The following is a 19,575-nucleotide window of genomic DNA, read 5'->3' as shown; positions in this document are numbered from 1 at the left end:
ACTGTGGGCCGGGCGTGGGGACGTCAAAGCACAGGGAGCTATAAGGGAGGTAGCTGCAGCACCATGAGACCTGGGGGTGGGGGGGGGACGGGAGCGGGGCTCCTGGGCCGTGCAGATGGGGTTAGCATGGGGTTGGGGAGGGGCCTGCGGAGGCTTTTGGACTCTGAGTGTGGAGCCAGGGGCAGCGGGGCTGTCTCTGAGCTCCCAGACTTGTGTTTGAGCAATGGAATTCTCTCCCCCTCCCTCTCCCTTCGGGGCGGGGCCAAGCCTCCCAGGGCCAGCTATAAACTCCCGGTAGCTTCAGTGCCCTCAGCAAGGCTCAGCCACGAGCTTCCCAGCATCTCAGACACAGCCTAGGTAAGGGGCTCTGCGGGGCCCTGTGGTCTCCAAAGACTGTGTCCTTGCGGGAGGGGGCAGGAGGTGGGTGGGGAAGATGTGGGGTGTGGAGAAATGGTGCAGAGGTAGGTGGGGCAGACAACTGGAAGTCTGGGAACTTGAGAGGCTCAGACTTCAGGGGGACTCAGGATAGAGGGGAAAATACTGGGATTTGTGGGTCACACAGATCCGAACCCGGGGCTGCCAGGACTTGGGTGTCCCAGAACAAAACCTCCTAGGATCTTGGGGTTCTGGGAATCTGGGGGAAATCTCAGCAGTCAGGGATATCTGGACTTGGAGGTCAAACAGTCTGGGTGTCAGGATTTGGGGCCTCAGACTCTGAGGGTATCAGGAATTGGGGGTGGGTCTCACAATCTGGGGTTTTAGGAGTGGAGGCCTCGGAATCTGAGGTATTATGATAGAAAGCACGAGAACTTGGACTGTCATTATCTGGGTATCATGAATTGGGCCTCCGAGGTTAGGTATCAAGATTTTGGGGGTCTCATATTCTTGAGGTTTCAGAATTTAGGTCCCAAGACCTGGGGGTGGTCTTAAGATGTCCCGGCCCATATCTGGACTATCAAGAACAGCTGTGAGGACTCGCTGGTCTCAGAAACATGGGCATCACAGATTGAGGTCTCAGAATCTGTGGGTATTGGGATTTGGGGCTAGGCACCCTGTGGCCTAGGGAATCTCAAAGACTTTGAGGTCCAAGAATATAGGGGTCTGGGTGAGGTCTGTGGACAGAAGGTGCCCTTTATGCTCCTGCCCCCTGCATGATGTATGGGAAGGTGAAAGGGGAGACAGGTGGGGAGGAAGCCAGCCAGCGGGGAGGGGTGAGTGGGAGAGGGGATGAGGGTGACTAATTCTCCCAGAAGCCCCCCTTCCTCAAATCCCTTCTTAGGAAATGTCCTCTGTCTCACCATCTATGACATCCCCCCGAAATAGCTCCTGGGGGTGGGGCAGCTATTGTCTTCAGGCCACTGTCCCTTCTCAAATGCCTCCTCCTAATCCCAGCTGGATCAGGTTCCCATGGACTTGTCATAAGACAAAAGAGGACAGCTGTGTGGAGGGGGCAGGGTCTGCAGCCTCCTGGCTGTGCCAGGACCACATCTACCAAGGTCTGTCCTCATGCGTGCTTTAGGACAGCCAGCCCCCTCCCTCGGACCCAGGAGTCCAGACCTGAGCCCTCCTCCCTCAGACGCAGGAGTCCAGGTCCCCAGCCCCCTCCTCCCTCAGACCCAGGAGTCCAGACCCCCAGCCCCTCCTCCCTCAGACCCAGGAGTCCAGACCCCCAGCCCCTCCTCCCTCAGACTCAGGAGTGCAGACTCCCAGCCCCTCCTCCCTCAGACCCAGGAGTCGAGACCCCCAGCCCCTCCTCCCTCAGACCCAGGAGTCCAGACTCCCAGTCCCTCCTCCCTCAGACCCAGGAGTCCAGACTCCCAGTCCCTCCTCCCTCAGACCCAGGAGTCCAGACTCCCAGTCCCTCCTCCCTTAGATCCAGGAATCCAGGCCCCAGCTCCTCCTCCCTCAGACCCAGGATTCCAGACCCCAGCCCCTGCTCCCTCAGACCCAGGAGTCCAGCCCCTGGCCTCTCCTCCCTCAGACTCAGGAGTCCAGACCCCCAGCCCTTCCTCCTTCAGGCCCAGGTGTCCAGCCCCTGGCCCCTCCTCCCTCAGAACCAGGAGTCCAAGCCTCCATCCCCTCCTCCCTCAGACCCAGGTGTCCAGGCCCCAGCTCCTCCTGCCTCAGACCCACAAGTCCAGACCCAGGAGTCCAGACCCAGGAGTCCAGGCCCCAGCTCCTCCTCCCTCAGACCCAGGAGTCCAGACCCAGGAGTCCAGGCCCCCAGCTCCTCCTCCCTCAGACCCGGGAGTCCAGACTCAGGAATCCAGGCCCCCAGCTCCTCCTCCCTCAGACCCCGGAGTCCAGACCCAGGAATCCAGGCCCCCAGCTCCTCCTCCCTCAGACCCAGGAGTCCAGACCCAGGAGTCCAGGCTGCAGCTCCTCCTCTCTGACCCAGGAGTCCAGCCCCCAGCCCTCCTCCCTCAGAACCAGGAGTCCAGGCCCCTGGCCCCTCCTCCCTCAGATCCAGGAGTCCAAGCCTCCATCCCCTCCTCCCTCAGACAGGTGTCCAGGCCCCAGCTCCTCCTGCCTCAGACCCACGAGTCCAGACCCAGGAGTCCAGGCCCCAGCTCCTCCTCCCTCAGACCCAGGAGTCCAGACCCAGGAGTCCAGCCCCCAGCCCCTCCTCCCTCAGACCCAGGAGTCTAGGTCGCCCCCTCCTTGGGGCCCCACCCCACTGGGCCTCTTCTCTCTGTTTCTTAGGCCGCACCAGGATGTCGGACACCGAGGAGCAGGAATATGAGGAGTGAGTGCCGCACTGGGAGGGGTTGGGGCGTGCAATGGTGGAGAGGCTCTCCCACCCCAGGTCTAACTCTCCCCTCCCTCTTTCCCCACACCCGTCCGCAGGGAGCAGCCGGAAGGTGAGTAGGGAGTGGGCCGGCCCCTTGGGATGGAGACACCCCCAGGAACTCTTGGGACGGGAGGCGAGGCTTGTGTCACCCTGGCGGGGAAGGGGCAGCTCAGCCCTCGGGCCCTCGCCCGCCCTCTCCGGGTCTGGAGCGTCTCCCCGTGCCATCCCTGCACCGCCAGGGGGCACATGCTCAACGCAGCCGAGGCCAGAGGGACCCCCGGTCCAGCAGAGGCTGGAACCTTGGTCTCTGGCCACTCCCCGCACCCCTGCCCGAGCTCCTAACGTTTTCTCTTCTGTGCCCCCATCTCCAGAGGAGGCTGCGGAGGAGGAGGAAGGTGAGGTCCCGGACTCCGCAGGTCTGGAGCTGGGGGCGGGGGGCTGGGGGCGGGGACGCTGGGCCCGGGAGGAGGGGGCGGGACGGGGCTCCCGACGGCCTCGGCTCCAGGTCCTCTAACAGCCTCTCCCGTCTCTCCCTCTCTCCCCCGCCGCGCCCGGGCGTGGCCGCTCCCCGCTCGCTCCCCACACCCTCGCTGCTCCTCCCGCCCCTCCCCAGCCCCCGAAGAGCCGGAGCCGGTGGCAGAGCCAGGTAACCGCGGCTGCTTCGCTTCCCGAGACCGATGTCGGGGGCCCGGGGGGACCCCCGATATCCTCGGGCTCCAACCTCCACGACCACCCTTCCCTCCCTCCGCCCCCATAACCCGCCCCCAGGCCCGGTCCTTTAAGCCTCTGAGAGCTCCTGCGCCCTCTCGGGGCCGGGAAGGGAAATGGCCCTGCCGTGGCTTTAACCCGTTCCCTTCCTTCTTAAAGGGACCGACACCCAAGCCTTCTTCCCCAGTCTGGAGGAATCTTTATAGAAGGGTTGGATGTTTGCGGAGAAGCACCACCCCGTCACCCTCATCTTCGCCTCCGACCTTGTCTGTTATTTTCTCCCCCATATACATTCAAAGGTTGGGGCTTGGAATTTAGGATTGCAGAGGAGGCTAGCCCTGGGAGTCAGGGTCTCCAAGGTGGGGGTGGAGGGCCAGCTGGGGAGAGAGCTCTGGGGTCACTGAATAAAGACAGACGTTGGCCCTCCCCGCACTGCTGGGTCTTAATGGAGGAGGGCAGGCGCTCTGGGCATATAAATAGAGAAGGGTCTGGGGGTTTGCACTCCTGGGAATACAGACAGCGGCGGTGGGGGGTCCCCACACCATTTCTGAATGTATATCTGATGCGTGTGACCCTCTTCCTCCTTTACAGCCTCCCTGACTTTCCTTCCCTCTTTTTTTCTTCCCATGCCCCTCCTCTGGAACTGGACTCCGGCGTCCTTCCCTGGGCTCCTGGGGGCCGAGGCTTGGGGGGTCCCTCCCCAGGGTGTGTCAGGCCTAGTCCCTCTCCTCTAAACTCTTGCTAATTATCTCTTTGTATCCCCCACCACCAACAGAAGAGGAGCGCCCCAAACCAAGGTGAGACCCTACAGGGTGGGGGGCCCCAACCATACATCTTCCTAAATATTCCCTCTATCCCCAGAGATAGGGTGTGAGAAAGGCAGAGATGGAGGGAGGAAATTGCAACAGCAGTCAACATTTCTCCACCTCCTTCTGCTCCTCCTCCCTCCTCCTCCTCCCTCCCCCTCCTCCCTCCCCCTCCTGCCCCTTCCCCTCTCCCTCCTCCCTTCACCTCCTCTCCCTCCTTCCACCTCCTCCTCCTCTTCCTCTTTTTCCCTTTCCCCTTCCCCTTCGTCTTCTCCTCCTTCATCATCGTCATAGTCTCCACTCTATTACCCAGACTGGATTGCAGTGACCCAATCCTGGCTCACTGCCTGGACATCATGGCTTCAAGCAATCCTCCCATCTCAGCCTCCCGAGTAGCCGGGACCACAGGCATGTGTCACCACACCTGGCTATTTTTTTTTTTCCTTTTTGTAGAGCTGAGGTCTTGCTATGTTGCTCAGGCTGGTCTCGAACTCCTATCCTCAAGCAATTCTCCCACCTCAGCCTCCCAGAGTGCTGGGATTACAGGCACAAGCCACCATGGCCAGCCAGTCTGTTTCCTTCTTTCCACCCAATGGTCCCTCTTCCCCTCGCGCCTTTACCATCACCCCAGCCTCCTCTCTGGCCTCTTTGCCTCCAGCTTGTGGCTCATCCTCCTCCATGACTCCAGAGAGACCTTTAACACCAGCGCTAACCCCGCCCCTCCTCTGCTCAGAATCTTTCCTCAACTCCCCACTACCCTTAAGACAAGTCAAAGCAACTAGCCTGCATTCAAAGCCTTCCCCATCTGGCTCCAGCCGAGCTCTCCAGCATCTCCCTTCCCCACTGACAGACACACAGTATTTCATGGTTCTCTAGCCACGCCGTGCTTTTATACCCCGAGCCTTTGCACACACTGTGCCCTCTGCCTGCATAGTGACAGGTGGGAGGATCGCTTGAGGATAGGAGTTCAAGACCAGCCTAAGTAACAAAATGAAATCCCCTGCATCCCTAAATTTAAATTTAAATTTAAAAATTTAAAATTTTTAAATTTTAAAAATTTAAAAAATTTTTAAAAATTAGTCGGGCACAGTGGCACACACCTGTGATTCCAGCGACTCAGGAGGCTGGGGAAGGAGGATTGTTTGAGCCCAGGATTTGGAGGCTGCAGTGAGCTGTGATTGCACCACCGTATTCCAGCCTGGGCAACAGAGCAAGACCGTCTCTAAAACATAAATAAAAATAGGGGAATGGGGCTGGGCGCAGTGGCTCATGCCTGTAATTCCAGCACTTTGGGAGGCTGAGGGGGGCAGATTACCTGGGGTCAGGAGTTTGAGACCAGTGTGGCCAACATGGTGAAATCCTGTCTCTACTAAAAATACAAAAATAATTGGCCAGGCACGGTGGCTCAAGCCTGTAATCCCAGCACTTTGGGAGGCCGAGATGGGCGGATCACGAGGTCAGGAGATCGAGACCATCCTGGCTAACATGGTGAAACCCTGTCTCTACTAAAAAAAAAAAAGACAAAAAAATTAGCCGGGCGAGGTGGCGGGCGCTTGTAGTCCCAGCTACTCGGGAGGCTGAGGCAGGAGAATGGCGGGAACCCAGGAGGCGGAGCTTGCAGTGAGCTGAGATCCGGCCACTGCACTCCAGCCTGGGCGACAGAGCGAGACTCCATCTCAAAAAAAAAAAAAAAAAAATTAGCCAGGTATTGTGGTGGGCACCTGTAATCCCAGCTATTTGGGAGGCTTGAGGCAGGAGAATCGCTTGAACCGGGAGGCAGAGGTTGCAGTGAGCCAAGATCGTGCCATCGCACTCCAGCCTGGGCGACAAGAGTGAAACTCCATCTAAAAAAAAAAAAAAAAAAAATGGAGGGAGGGAATGGACTGACAGGGATTCCAAGGCAAAGGGACAGGATTTGGGGATTGTTGGGGCAAGGGGAGGGAAGCAATGGGGGCAACCCCTAAGGGTCTCTTGGGCTGGGGAACAGAGTGGACAGTGGGGCTGCCATCTCCTTCTCAGAGAAGATGGTGAGCTCCATCAGGACGTCGTGTGTGGGAAGGTGGGAAAAGTTCAGGAGATACCTGCTAACTTGAGTCTGGGGCTTAGGAGAGAGTCTGGACCAGAGACACTTGGCGAGTCCTCAGCAGTTGACAATACCAGAAGTCATTGGAGTGAATGGCATTGATGATGAGAAAAGGGAAAAGGGAGGCTCCCTGGCAGCTCACGGGGGTGTGGGGGGCCAGGAGACAGGGATGGAACAGCCCCGGGGGTGGGAGGCAAGCCAGTATTTATTCCTGTAAAATATGGTGAGCCGTATTGTCTTCCCACACATGACGCCCCGAAGGAGCTCATCAACTTTTCCAAGATGGAGATGGTAGCCCCACTGTGCACTTGGCTGCCTGGCCCAGAGACCGCTGGGGATTGTCCTCACCTCCTCCCTCCCCTTGCCCAGCGACCCCTAAGTCCTGTCCCCTTCATCCTGGAATCGCTCTTGGTTGTCTCAGAAACCCAGAAAAGAGAATTCCAAGGAAGTGGCAGGAAATCAGAGCAGGCTGAGGGCTGAACCTCAGAGCAGCACCACCCAATAGAATAGATGGCAAGACACACACATCACTTACAATTTCTTACTAAAGGCCGGGCACGGTGGCTCATGCCTGTAGTCCCAGCACTCTGGGAGGCTGAGGCGGGAGGATCACTTGAGCTCAGAAGTTCAAGACCACCCTGGACAACATAGTGAAGCGCCATCTATCTATCTATCTATCTTTTTTTTTTTTTTGAGATGGAGTCTCCCTCTGTCACCCAGGCTGGAGTGCGGTGGCATGATGTTGGCTCACTGCAACCTCCACCTCCTGGGTTCAAGCGATTCTCCTGCCTCAGCCTCCCAAGTAGCAGGGATTACAGGCATGCACCACCATGCCCAGCTAATTTTTTTTTTTTTTTAATAGAGATGGGGTTTCACCATGATGGCCACACTGGTTTTGAACTCCTGATCTCAAGTGATTCACCCGCCTTGGCTTCCCAAAGTGCTAGGATTACAGGCATGAGCCACCGCGCCCGGCCTGTGAAACACCATCTCTACAAAAAATTTAAAAATGGCTGGGCACGGGGGCTCACGCCTGTAATCCCAGCACATTGGGAGGCTGAGACAGGCAGATCGCCTGAGGTCGAGAGTTCAAGACCAGGCTGGCCAGCATGGTGAAACCCCATCTCTACTAAAAATACAAAAATTACCCAGGTGTGGTGGCAGGCGCCTGTAATCCCAACTACTCGTGAAGCTGAGGCAGGAGAATTGCTTGAACCTGGGAGGCGGAGGTTGTGGTGGGCCGAGATGGCACCATTGCACTCCAGCCTGGGAGACAGAGCAAGACTCTGTCTCAAAAAAAAAAAAAAAAAAAAACTTGCTAGGCATACTTTTAAAGTACAGCAACAACATAGGAAAATTTAATTTTCATAGCACAGTTCTAAAAATCTGTTACATAAATTTTTATCATTTCAACATGTAATCAGCATAAAACACGATTCTGTGCATTTCACTGACAGCCTGCCTCAGTTGGGACCCTCCACGTTCAGGGGGCTGGCGGCTACCTCACCAGGCAGCGCATCCCGGAGGTGGGAGGTGGCTCAGGGAGGTCGGGCCACTCATGGTCTCTATGTTTCCGTCCACCCAGCCGCCCCGTGGTGCCTCCTTTGATCCCGCCAAAGATCCCCGAAGGGGAGCGTGTTGACTTCGATGTAAGTGTCAAGAGACCCCTCCCCAGGCGCAGTTGCTAGTCTTCAAGGGGCTTTTGTTTCAATCATGAAAAGGCGCCGGGCTGGGCCGCGGTGGCTCACGCCTGTAATCCCAGCACTTTGGGAAATTGAGGTCAGGAGTTCGAGACCAGCCTGCTCAATATGGTGAAACCCCGTCTCTACTACAAACACAAAAATTAGCCGGGCGTGGTGGTGGGCCGTCTGTAATCCCAGCTACTCGGGAGGCTGAGGCAGGAAAATCGATTGAACCCGGGAGGCAGAAGTTGCGGTGAGCCGAGATCACGCCATTTCACTGCAGCCTGGGAGAAAAGGTCCCCACTCCCCACTCCCCACTCCCGTCTTTGGGCAGCTCTGTCTTTGCAAGAGCTGATTAGTGTCAAACACGAGGCATTGCTGCCACCTGCTGGACACCACCTGGGAAACGGTCCAGTTCACCGTCCTGCATGGGGGAGGCGCTGGGAGGCCGCTGCCCTCTCCAGGGTCTCCCAGGACTGACTCCCCGTGTGTCCTGCAGGACATCCACCGCAAGCGCATGGAGAAAGACCTGCTGGAGCTGCAGACGCTCATCGACGTGCATTTTGAGCAGCGGAAGAAGGAGGAAGAGGAGCTGATTGCCTTGAAAGAGCGCATTGTGAGCCGAGAGTCCGGGTGCCCCCCAGTCTTCCTCTCTCCCTTGCATCTTGGGAGATGCAGATAATGGTTTTCCTTCTAGTACAGAGCTGAGCCTGAGGCTTTCGGGAATTCATCCAAGTCGGTGGCCACACTCCAGCCTGTTTATCTCCACTCTTCGCCTACTCTGGGGAGGGATGACTGGGGGTACGTCCCTGCACCCCTTTATTCTTCTCCGTTCCCCAGGAGCGGCGCCGGTCGGAGAGAGCCGAGCAACAGCGCTTCAGAACTGAGAAGGAACGCGAACGTCAGGCTAAGCTGGCGGTGGGTGCCTGCCCTGCCCTGGGAGTCCAAATGTTACTTCTTCAGCCAGATGCCCATTTTGTTGTTGTTGTTATTATTATTACTATTATTATTATTTGGAACTGAGTCTAGCTCTGTCACCCCGGCTGGAGTGCAGTGGTGTGATCTCAGTTCACTTCAGCCTCCACCTCCCAGGTTCAAGCAATTCTCCTGCCTCATCCTCCTGAGTAGCTGGGACTACAGGTGCTCCCCATCACGCCCGGCTAATTTTTGTATTTTTAGTAGAGACAGGGTTTCACCATGTTGGCCAGGATGGTCTCGATCTCCTGGCCTCGTGATCCACCTGCCTCAGCCTTCCAAAGTGCTGGGATTACAGGTGTGAGCCACCGCGCCCGGCCTATCATTATTATTATTATTATTGTTGTTGTTGTTGTTGTTATTTTGAGACAGAGTTTCACTCTCGTCACCCAGGCTGGAGTGCAATGGCGCGATCTCGGCTCATTGCAACCTCCGCCTCCCAGGTTCAAGCAATTCTCTTGCCTCAGCCTCCTGAGTAGCTGGGATTACAGGCCTGCGCCACCACACCTGGCTAATTTTGTATTTTTAGTATAGACGGGGTTTCTCCATGTTGGTCAGGCTGGTCTCGAACTCCCGACCTCAGGTGATCCGCCTGCCTCAGCCTCCCAAAGTGCTGGTATTACAGGCATGAGCCACCACACCCGACCTATTATTATTATCTATGTATTTATTTGGAGGCAGGGTCTTGCTCTGTCACCCAGGCTGACGTGCAGTGGCGTGATCCTAGCTCACTACAGCTAGAACCTCCCGGGCTCAAACGATTTTCCCACCTCAGCCTCCAGAATCGCTGGGACTACAGGCATGCGCCACTCTGCCCGGGTATTTTTTTTTTAATTATTATTTCAATTTTTTTGTAGACACAGCATTTTGCCATGTTGTCCAGGCTGGTCTTCAACTCCTAAGCTCAAGCAATCCAGCTGCCGTGGCCTCCCAAAGTGCTGGGATTACAGGCATGAGCCACCGCACCCAGCCTGGATTCTCCATTTTCTTCTTTTTCCTTTTTTTTTTTTCGAGACAGTCTTGCTCTGTCACCCAGGCTGGAGCGCAGTGACGTGATCTCGGCTCACTGCAACCTCTGCCTTCTGGTTCAAGTGATTCCCCTGCCTTAGCCTCCTGAGTAGCTGGGATTACAGGCACCCGCCATCCGGCTTGGCTAATTTTTGTATTTTTAGTAGAAATGGGGTTTCTTCATGTTGGTCAGGCTGGTCTCGAACTCCTGACCTTAGGCGATCCACCCCCTTGGCCTCCCAAAGTGCTGGGATTACAGGCATGAGCCACCATGCCTGGCCATTATTATTATTATTATTATTATTATTTGAGATAGGGTCTTTCTATGTTGCCCACGTTGTTCCCAAACCCTGGGCTCACGTGATCCTCCTGCCTCAGCCTCCCAGGTAGCTGGGATTACAGGCACAAGCCACCTGCCTGTCACCCAGCCGAGAAGGGGATTTTGCAGATGTGATTAAGTTAAGGATCTTGAGATGGGACAGTTGTCCTGGAATATTTGTGGGGAGGGGCAAGATCATCACAAGGGTCCTTATAAGAGGAAGGCCAGAGGGTCATACTGAGAGATTTGAAGATGCTACATGGCTGCCTCTGAAGATGGAGGTAGGTCCACGGGCCCAGACGTGCAGGCAGCAGCTGGAAAAGGGAAGGGAATGAATTCTCCCCTAGAACCTCCAGAGAAAATTGGTTCTTGATTTCAGCCCAGTGGGACCAATTTCAGATGTCTGATCCGCAGAATTGTAAGATAACAAGCTTGCATTGTTTTTCTGCCACTAAGTTTGCAAATGATAGCAGTGATAGGAAACTAAGCTTGGGCACGGTGGCTCACACCTGTAATCCCAGCGCTTTGGAAGACAAGTGGATCACTTGAGGCCAGTAGTTCACGACCAGCCTAGGCAACATGGTGAAACCCTGTCTCTACTAAAAATACAAAAATTAGCTGGTCGTGGTGGCACATGTCTGTAATACCAGTTACTTGGGAGACTGAGGCAGGAGAATCACTTGAACCCAGGAGGTGGGGTTTGCAGTGAGCAGCTTAGAGATTGCACCACTGCACTCCAGCCTGAGTGACAAAGGGAAACTCCATCTCAAAAAAAGAAAGGAAACTAATTCAGGTACGGAGTACTGGGTGTACAAAAAGCCTCATGTCCACCATAAGGAGAGGGGGCTCAGCCTGGACAAGCCACTATTTCTGGAACATGCAATGAAGAGTTTCTCAAATGTTGTAATTCCTTTGCTAAATATTCTAGAACCCCTTCCTCAGGCTCGAAGCCATCAGTCTCTTTAATCTCTCCAGTCCTTGGACTTATCACCAGTTACCTTCCTTGACCCCCTTAAAACAGACATTCTCATCTCCTGAGACTAAGGGCAACTGTGGCCCAGACAGGCTGAGCATCTGGAGTGAGGTCACATAGCAAAGTTCACAATTGGCTGTTTCAGGTTGGAGGCATGCAGAAAAAGCAGGCATTTCTCCTTCTCCTTCTCCTTCTCCTTCATTTCCATTTTTTTCTGGGGGGATATTAAGACCCAGGAAGGGGGCCGGGCTAACATTTGCAATCCCAGCACTCTGGGAGGCTGAGGTGTTGCAGATCACTTGAGGTCAGGAGTTTGAGACCGGCCTGGCCAACATGGTAAAACCCAATCTCTACTAAAAAGACAAAAATTAGCGGGATGTGTTGGTGTGCACCTGTAGTCCCAGCTACTTGGGAGGCTGAGGCAGGAGAATCACTTGAACCTGGGAGGCGGAGGTTGCAGTGAGCCGAGATCGCGCCACTGCACTCCAGCCTGGTCTCAAAAAAAAAAAAAAAAAAAGCCCAGACAGGGGAAGGAACGTACAGGTGATCACACCGGAGACCTGGCCCCCAGGAGGAGATACCTGTGTCTCTGCTGGTTCTGATGTCCCTGGCCTGCTGATCCCTGTGCTCCACTCAGCACAGAACTGAGCCCCCGTCCTTCCCGCCCTCCTCCCTCAGGCCCAGAGGGGCAGCCATGAGGTTAACCCCTTCCTTCCCACAGGAGGAGAAGATGAGGAAGGAAGAGGAAGAGGCCAAGAAGCGGGCAGAGGATGATGCCAAGAAAAAGAAGGTGCTGTCCAACATGGGGGCCCATTTCGGCGGCTACCTGGTCAAGGTGAGTCAGCCTGCAGGAGCCTGAGGTCTAAGTTCTGAGGGGGAAGAGGCTTGGGGCCAGACCTCTGGTTCCTAATGGAGGAGGGTCTGGGGCCTGGACTCCTGGGTCTGAGGGAGGAGGGGCTGGGGGTCTGGACTCCTGGGTCTGAGGGAGGAGGGGCTGGGGGTCTGGACTCCTGGGTCTGAGGGAGGAGGGGCTGGGGGTCTGGACTCCTGGGTCTGAGGGAGGAGGGTCTGTGTCCTGGACTCCTGGGTCTGAGGGAGGAGGGGTTGGGGGCCTGGACTCCTGGGTCTGAGGGAGGAGGGCCTGGGGTGCAGACCTGTGGGTTCCAATATGGAAGTGGTCTGTGGGATCTGACCTGTGGGTCCCGACATGGGGGTGGTCTGTGGGATGTGACCCCCAGTTTACTGTGCCCCCTCCCCAACCCTCAGGCAGAACAGAAGCGTGGTAAGCGGCAGACAGGGCGGGAGATGAAGCTGCGCATCCTGTCTGAGCGCAAGAAGCCTCTGGACATTGACTACATGGGGGAGGAACAGCTCCGGTAGGTGCTATGGGGGGCTCGGGGCTGCAGGGGCCTGGATGTGAGACAGGGGGATAAAGGAGCTCACACCCACATCTGGGTGGGCAGATACCCCGGGTCTCAGCTCCGGTGCTGTGTGACTTTGGGCAAGTGGCTTCCCCTCTCTGGGCCTCTGCTGCCTTCTCTGTGAAACATGTCACTGACAGAGAACCCACTTTTCGTGGCTGCTGTGGCCTGTAGCATCTGACAGGTGTTACCGGGGAAGCCGGACAAGATGACTTCCTTCCCGCCCAGTTTAGGAGATTTTGTTAACTCTGTGATGTGCCCTGGAGCTCAGGATGGGCTGTGCCTTTCACCTAAATTCAAGCTAGGAATGCGGTGAGAATGTTCCGCCTCTAGAGCCAGGACCGCCTCCCTCTCATGATAAGATAAGCCACAGGACGGCAGGCTGACGGAGGCTTGCTTCAGGAGCCCCCCTGCATCTCCGTGTTCTCTGGCCTGGGCTGTGGCTCAGAAACTTCAACCCACCGCAGAGTGGCGCAGTGATCGGGTTTGCCGCTTGCACCGAAAGCCCCTGCCCGGGGCTCAGTGCCAGCTCCGTCCGCTACTTTGTGATCCTGGGCACGTTATCTGACTTCTCTAGGGCTCCCATTCCTCACTGGCAGAATAAGGGTGTAATTACATAATCGACCTCACAGAGCCGTGAAAGGGCAGTGAGATAGAAATAATAATTACAGGCTGGGCCTGGTGGCTCATGCCTGTAATTCCAGCGCTTTGGGAGGCTGAGATGGGAGGATTGCTTGAGGCCAGGAGTTGGAGACCAGCCTGGGCAATGTAGTGAGACCCAATCCTTAAAAAAATAATTACAGCAGCAGCTTCCTATGGAGGGTTTACAACCCTGTGAGGTAGATACTATTATTATCCTTGTGTTAATAGTGAGAAGCCTGAGGCACAGAGAGGTTAGGTAACCCTTCCAGGGTTGCCCAGCTAGCAAGTGGAAGAGCTGGGATTTGAACCCAGGCAGTCTGGTGCAATAGTCCATACTCTTTGCTACTGTGCTGTAATGTGGCTTGATGGTAAATGTTTAACAGCTGCTCTCCAGGGGGCAAAACGTCTAGATTTAGCACGTGCCCATTCCCATGGTGTAAATACTTCCACCTTGCTCCTTTCAAACTATTGTATGAGGACACTGAGTGTGGAGTCAGGAAAAGATGTGCACCGCAGGCTCCTGGAAGGCCTCTGCGGGGGCGGTGGGCCCTTCTTCCTGTGCACATGATGCATGTAAAGTATTGTCAGCCAGAGGCCGGGCGCGGTGGCTCACGCCTGTAATCCCAGCACTTTGGGAGGCCGAGGCGGGCGGATCACAAGGTCAGGAGATCGAGACCACGGTGAAACCCCGTCTCTACTAAAAATACAAAAAATTAGCCGGGCGCGGTTGTGGGCGCCTGTAGTCCCAGCTACTTGGGAGGCTGAGGCAGGAGAATGGCGTGAACCCGGGAGGCGGAGCTTGCAGTGAGCCGAGATCGCGCCACTGCACTCCAGCCTGGGCGACAGAGCGAGACTCCGTCTCAAAAAAAAAAAAAAAAAGAAATCTCATCTCTACTAAAAATACAAAAATTAGCCAGGAGTGGTGGCTTGCGCCTGTAATCCCAGCTGCTCTGGAGGCTGAAGCAGGAGAATCACTTGAACCTGGGAGGTGAAGGTTGCAGTGAGCCAAGATTGCACCACTGCACTCCAGCCTGGGCGACAAGAGCAAGACTGTCTAAAAAAAAAAAAAAAAAAAAAAAAAAAAAGGCTGAGGTGGGAGGATCACTAGAGCCTGGGAGGTCGAGGCTGCAGTGAACTGTGATCATGTCACTGCACTCCAGCCTGGGTGACAAAGTGAGACCCTATAAGAAAGAAAGAAAAGGAAAGAGGGAGGGAGGGAGGGAAGGAAAGGAAGGAAAGGAAGGAAAGGAAGGAGTAGGTTTTAGTCCAGGGCTGGTTTGGCAATTCTACAAAATCAGACACCCAGACTCCTATTTTTTTCTTTTTTTTTTTTGTTTTAGTTTTTTTTTTTTTTGAGACAGAGTCTCGCTCTGTCGCCCAGGCTGGAGTGCAGTGGCCGGATCTCAGCTCACTGCAAGCTCCGCCTCCCAGGTTCACGCCATTCTCCTGCCTCAGCCTCCCGAGTAGCTGGGACTACAGGCGCCCGCCACCTCGCCCGGCTAGTTTTTTGTATTTTTTAGTAGAGACGGGGTTTCACTGTGTTAACCAGGATGGTCTGGATCTCCTGACCTTGTGATCCGCCCATCTCGGCCTCCCAAAGTGCTGGGATTACAGGCTTGAGCCACCGCGCCCGGCCTATTTTTTTCTTCTCACTCACTACTTTTAGCCCAATAGTTCCATCCTCAAAATCACTCATAGTCCAATATGGCTGCTAGAGCTCCAGCCATCACATTTACGATCCAAGCAGCAGAAAGAAGATGTAAGAGAAGAACCACACAGTCTTTTTTGGAAGCCCTACCTGTAGGGTCCAGCCCCACAGGGTCGGTGGGATTTCTCCCCATGTGCAGAGACGAGAGATTGTAGAAATAAAGACACAAGACAAAGAAAAGACAGCTGGGCCTGGGGGACCACTACCACCAAGACGTGGAGACCGGTAGTGGCCCCGAATGCCAGGCTGTGCTGTTATTTATTGGATACAAGACAAGGGGGCAGAGTAGGGAGTGTGAGCCATCTCCAGTGATTGACAAGGTCACGTGAGTCACGTGTCCACTGGACAGGGGGCCCTTCCCTGTTTGGCAGCCGAGGAGGAGAGACAGAGAGAGAGAGGACACAGCCTATGCCATTATTTCTTCATATCAGAGGTTTTTAGTACTTTCACTAATTATGCTACTGCTATCTAGAAGGCAGAGCCAGGTGTACAGGATGGAACATGAAGGCGGACTAGGAGCCTGACCACTGAAGCACAGCATCACAGGGAGACGGTCAGGCCTCCGGATAACTGCGGAGGTGGAGGAGTAGAGTCTTCTCTAAACTCCCCGGGGACAGGGGAACTCCCTTTCCTGGTCTGCTAAGTAGCGGGTGCTTTTCCTTGGCACTGACGCTACCGCTCGACCACGGTCCACTTGGCAACGGGCATCTTCCCAGATGCTGGTGTTACCGCTAGACCAAGGAGCCCTCTGGTGGCCCTGTCCGAGCATAACAGAAGGCTCACACTCCTGTCTTCGGTCACTTCTCACCATGTCCCTTCAGCTCCTATCTTTGTATGGCCTGGTTTTTCCTAGGTTATGATCGTAGAGCGAGGATTATTATAATATTGGAATAAAGAGTAATTGCTACAAGCTAATGATTAATGATATTCATATATAATCATCTATGATCTATATCTAGTATAACTATTCCTATTTTATTTATTTTATTATACTGGAATGGCCCGTGCCTTCGGTGTCTTGCCTCGGCACCTCGGTGACTTGCCTCCCACACCACCCAGTGACCTAGTTTCATCCCATCAGCCACCCCTACCTGCAAGGGAGATTGGGAAGAGTAGTTTTTCAACTCAGCCTATGGCACAAGATTCTATTTCTAGAAGAAAGGGAGAAGGGCTAACAGGTAGGCAAGCAGCCATCTCTTCCACAGTTTTATTTCCATATCTTCTAGAGAAGGAAACAGGATTCTAAAGGAAGTCACTTGACATATTCATAAACCAGAGAATGGCATGGCTGGGATTTGAACCACGGGCTTCTAACTGCAGAACCTGGGTTTGCTCTTTACTTTCTGCCTTTTCTTTCCCCCTTCCCCTCCCCTCCCCCTCCCCTCCCCTTCCCCTCCCCTCCCCTCCCCCCCTCCCCTCCCCTCCCCCTCCCCCTCCCCTCCCCTCCCCCCTACCCTCCCCCTCCCCCCTCCCCTCCCCTCCCCTCCCCTCCCCTCCCCTCCCTTCCCCCTCCCCTCCCCTCCCCTCCCCTCTTCTCCCCTCCCCTCTCCACTTTCCTTTCTCCTTTCTCCTTTCCTTTCCTTTCTTGCATCTTGCTCTGTTGCCCAGGCGGGAATACAGTGGTGCCATCACAGCTCACTGCAGTTTTGACCTCCCAGGTTCCCTCCGCCTCAGCCTCCCAAATAGCCGGGACCACAGGGGAATGCCACCATGCCTGGCTAATTTTTTTTTATTTTTAGCAGAGGTAGGGTCTTCTATGTTGCCCAGGCTGGTCTGGAACTCCTGGCCTCAAGCAATCTGCCCTCCTCTGCCTCCCAAAGTGCTGGGATGACAGGCGTGCGCCACCGAGCCTGGTCTCTTAACCGTGACACCCTTCTCTCCCCTTGGGAAATGCGAGAGCTCCAGCTCGGATATGGAGAAAGCGGGCACAGATCGTAAAACTCTTGGCCTCCAATATTAACATATGGTGCCGACAACGCTGAACTCACAGTCTCGCTGTGTGGCTTTGGGTGTTCCCACACCTCTCTGGGCCCAAGTTCTTCTCTGTCCCTGGGCCTAGGGCCTGGCCTGCCTGGCTGCCTCCATCACAGCCCTCCTGCCCCACCAGGGAGAAAGCCCAGGAGCTGTCGAACTGGATCCACCAGCTGGAGTCTGAGAAGTTCGACCTGATGGCGAAGCTGAAACAGCAGAAATATGAGGTGAGACCCAGCTCTGCAGGAAGGAAGGGTAGGGCTGGGCTGGGAGGGACCAGCAAGTTCTGTGCAGGGTTGGGTGGCCCGTCCCGACGTCCCCACTGGCTGTCCCAGCATCTGCTTTCTGCTTCCACAGATCAACGTGCTGTACAACCGCATCAGCCATGCCCAGAAGTTGTGAGTGTGATCCTGTATCGAGCCCTTGCTCTCGTCCCCACCCTCCCGCGGACTCTCAGGCCTCTCTTTCCTCCCTCTGTGGGCTCCATCCCCCACTGCCTCTGGGTTTCTGCCCCTTTCTCTTTGTTCTTCCTTCTCCGTCTTCCTCTGCTCTCGGAATCCTGGGTCTCAGTCCCTTTGTCTTTTTCCTTTCTTATTTTTAGTTTTTGAGAGGGAGTCTTGCTCTGTTGCCCAGGCTGGAGTGCAATGGTGCAATCTCAGCTCACTGCAACCTCCATCTCCCGGGTTCAAGCAATTCTCCTGCCTCAGCCTCCCAAGTAGCTGGGATTACAGGCGTGCGCCACCACGCCCGGCTAATTTTTGTATTTGTTTAGTAGAGACGGGGTTTCCCCATGTTGATCAGGCTGGTCTCGAACTCCTGACCACAGGTGATCCGCCCACCTCGGCCTCCCAAAGTGCTGGGATGACAGGTGTAATCCTGAGCCACCGCGACCAGCCCCTTTTCCTATGTTCCTCTAAATCCACGGCCGGGGAGGGGAGGGCCAGTCTCATTCCCCGGAGGACACTGGGCAGCGTCGGGAGGCATTTGGCTGTCACAACTGGAGAGGGGCCACAGACATCTAGAATGCAGAGACCCGCATGCTGCTCAGCGTCCTACAATGCCCAAGACAGGGCCCCACACAGCAAAGAATGATCTGGCCCAAATGTCTACGGTGCTGAGGTTCAGAGGGTCTTCTCTTTTTTTTTTGAGACAGTCTCTCTCTGTCACCCAGGCTGGAGTGCAGCGGCGCGATCTCAGCTCACTGCAACCTCTGCCTCCCTGGGGTTCAAGCGATTCTCCTGCCTCAGCCTCCTCAGTAGCTGCGATTACAGGCGCACGCCACCGTGCCCGGCTAATTTTTGTATTTTTAGTAGAGACGGGGTTTCACCACGTTGGTCAGGCTGGTCTCAAACTCCTGACCTCGTGATCCGCCCACCTTGGCCTCCCAAAGTGCTGGGATTACAGGCGTGAGCCACCGCATCCAGCCGAGAAGGTCTTCTCTGAATCTCTCTCTGTTTCTCGACTGATGTCTTCCTTCCTCCCTCCTCTCCCTCTCCCTTCTCCTCTTCTCCTGTTTCCTGTCTCTTTCACCCCAGCCCTTCCTGCATGTTACCTACCCAGGCCCAGATCACCCAACCCTTCCTCCCCCTACGCTGGCCCCTGACTCATAAACATTCATCAGCTCCGCCATGAACACCCTGCATCACCCCCAAATGTCAGCTCCCACGTGTCAGTGAGGCCTTTGGCCACCAGCCGCTGCCCCCCAGTCGTAGAACCCAAAAGAGATGACAGCTGTTTTGCACAGGGCTTCCTCTGGGCAGACAGGGCTAATATTTTGGGGGATGGGCTTCCTGAATTGAGGGCCTGGGGCCCATTTCAGAGGCTGGAGGGGCCTCTTCTTCCTGATACCACCTCCTTCTTCTACAGCCGGAAGGGGGCAGGGAAGGGCCGCGTTGGAGGCCGCTGGAAGTGAGGACGCCGCCCCGGACAGTGGCCTGCTCTTACCCACCCGGGAAGCCTGGGAGTGTTAGTCCCTTCGGTAGCTTGAAATAAACGCTTCCCTCAGACACCTGCTGGGTTCTCTGATGTAATTGTTGTTGATATACGGCTGGTCTCTCGTGGTTCATTGACTTCTTATTACCAACACGCCATTGCTTGAAAGAGTGTCATCAATAATAATCATTAGAGTATGGCAGACTGAACCTTCACTCACTGCTGGTGGGAATGGAAAATGCAACAGCTTTGCAAGCAACCTGGCGGTTCCTCAACAAGTGAAGCCTTTCCACAGGACCCAGCCGTTCCCCTCCTAGATGGATGTCCAAGAGAACCAAGAACCTTTGTCCACACAAAAGCTTGCACATGGATTTCATAGCAGCATTTTTATTTTTAATTTTTTTTTTTTTTTGAGACAGAGTCTCGCTCTGTTGCCCAGGCTGGAGTGCAGTGGCACGATCTCAGCTCACTGCAAACTCCGCTGCCTCCCGGGTTCACGCCATTCTCCTGCCTCAGCCTCCTGAGTAGCTGGGACTACAGGTGCCCGCCACTGCGC

General features: G+C 55.3%; 1 protein-coding gene across 5 annotated transcripts; it reads left to right on the top strand.

Moving 5' to 3' along the window:
• Window positions 1–205: 205 nt before the first annotated feature.
• LOC105497306 (troponin T1, slow skeletal type) lies at window positions 206–19,095 on the top strand. Of its 5 annotated transcripts, none has more exons than XM_071087884.1 (14): window positions 206–357; window positions 2,704–2,746; window positions 2,848–2,861; window positions 3,163–3,186; window positions 3,405–3,437; window positions 4,275–4,296; window positions 7,974–8,037; window positions 8,570–8,686; window positions 8,911–8,988; window positions 12,067–12,180; window positions 12,612–12,721; window positions 17,176–17,314; window positions 17,445–17,485; window positions 18,954–19,095. In XM_071087884.1, exons 2-14 carry the CDS (start codon window positions 2,715–2,717, stop codon window positions 18,997–18,999), a joined length of 834 nt encoding a protein of 277 aa, XP_070943985.1. In that variant the 5' UTR covers window positions 206–357; window positions 2,704–2,714; the 3' UTR covers window positions 19,000–19,095. The 5 variants fall into 5 exon arrangements, with proteins under 5 accessions (XP_070943985.1, XP_070943986.1, XP_070943987.1 ...); XM_071087885.1 differs by having other exon boundaries at window positions 209–357; window positions 17,224–17,314; XM_071087886.1 differs by lacking the exon at window positions 3,405–3,437 and having other exon boundaries at window positions 210–357; window positions 17,224–17,314.
• Window positions 19,096–19,575: the final 480 nt, after the last annotated feature.

The sequence above is a fragment of the Macaca nemestrina genome, chromosome 20, assembly GCF_043159975.1.
Source record: "Macaca nemestrina isolate mMacNem1 chromosome 20, mMacNem.hap1, whole genome shotgun sequence".
NCBI classification, from domain to species: Eukaryota; Metazoa; Chordata; class Mammalia; order Primates; family Cercopithecidae; genus Macaca; species Macaca nemestrina.
Note: the sequence above shows the minus strand (reverse complement) of the source record. Positions and strands in the feature narration are given on the sequence as shown.

Bases quoted from the DNA above. Each gene is read 5' to 3' on its own strand.
- LOC105497306 (XM_071087884.1), top strand. From the start codon at position 2,715: ATGTCGGACACCGAGGAGCAGGAATATGAGGA. The intron at 8,989-12,066 runs GTGGGTGCCTGC...TCCTTCCCACAG, and splicing joins AACGTCAGGCTAAGCTGGCG to GAGGAGAAGATGAGGAAGGA. The intron at 12,722-17,175 runs GTAGGTGCTATG...CCCTGGGCCTAG, and splicing joins ATGGGGGAGGAACAGCTCCG to GGCCTGGCCTGCCTGGCTGC.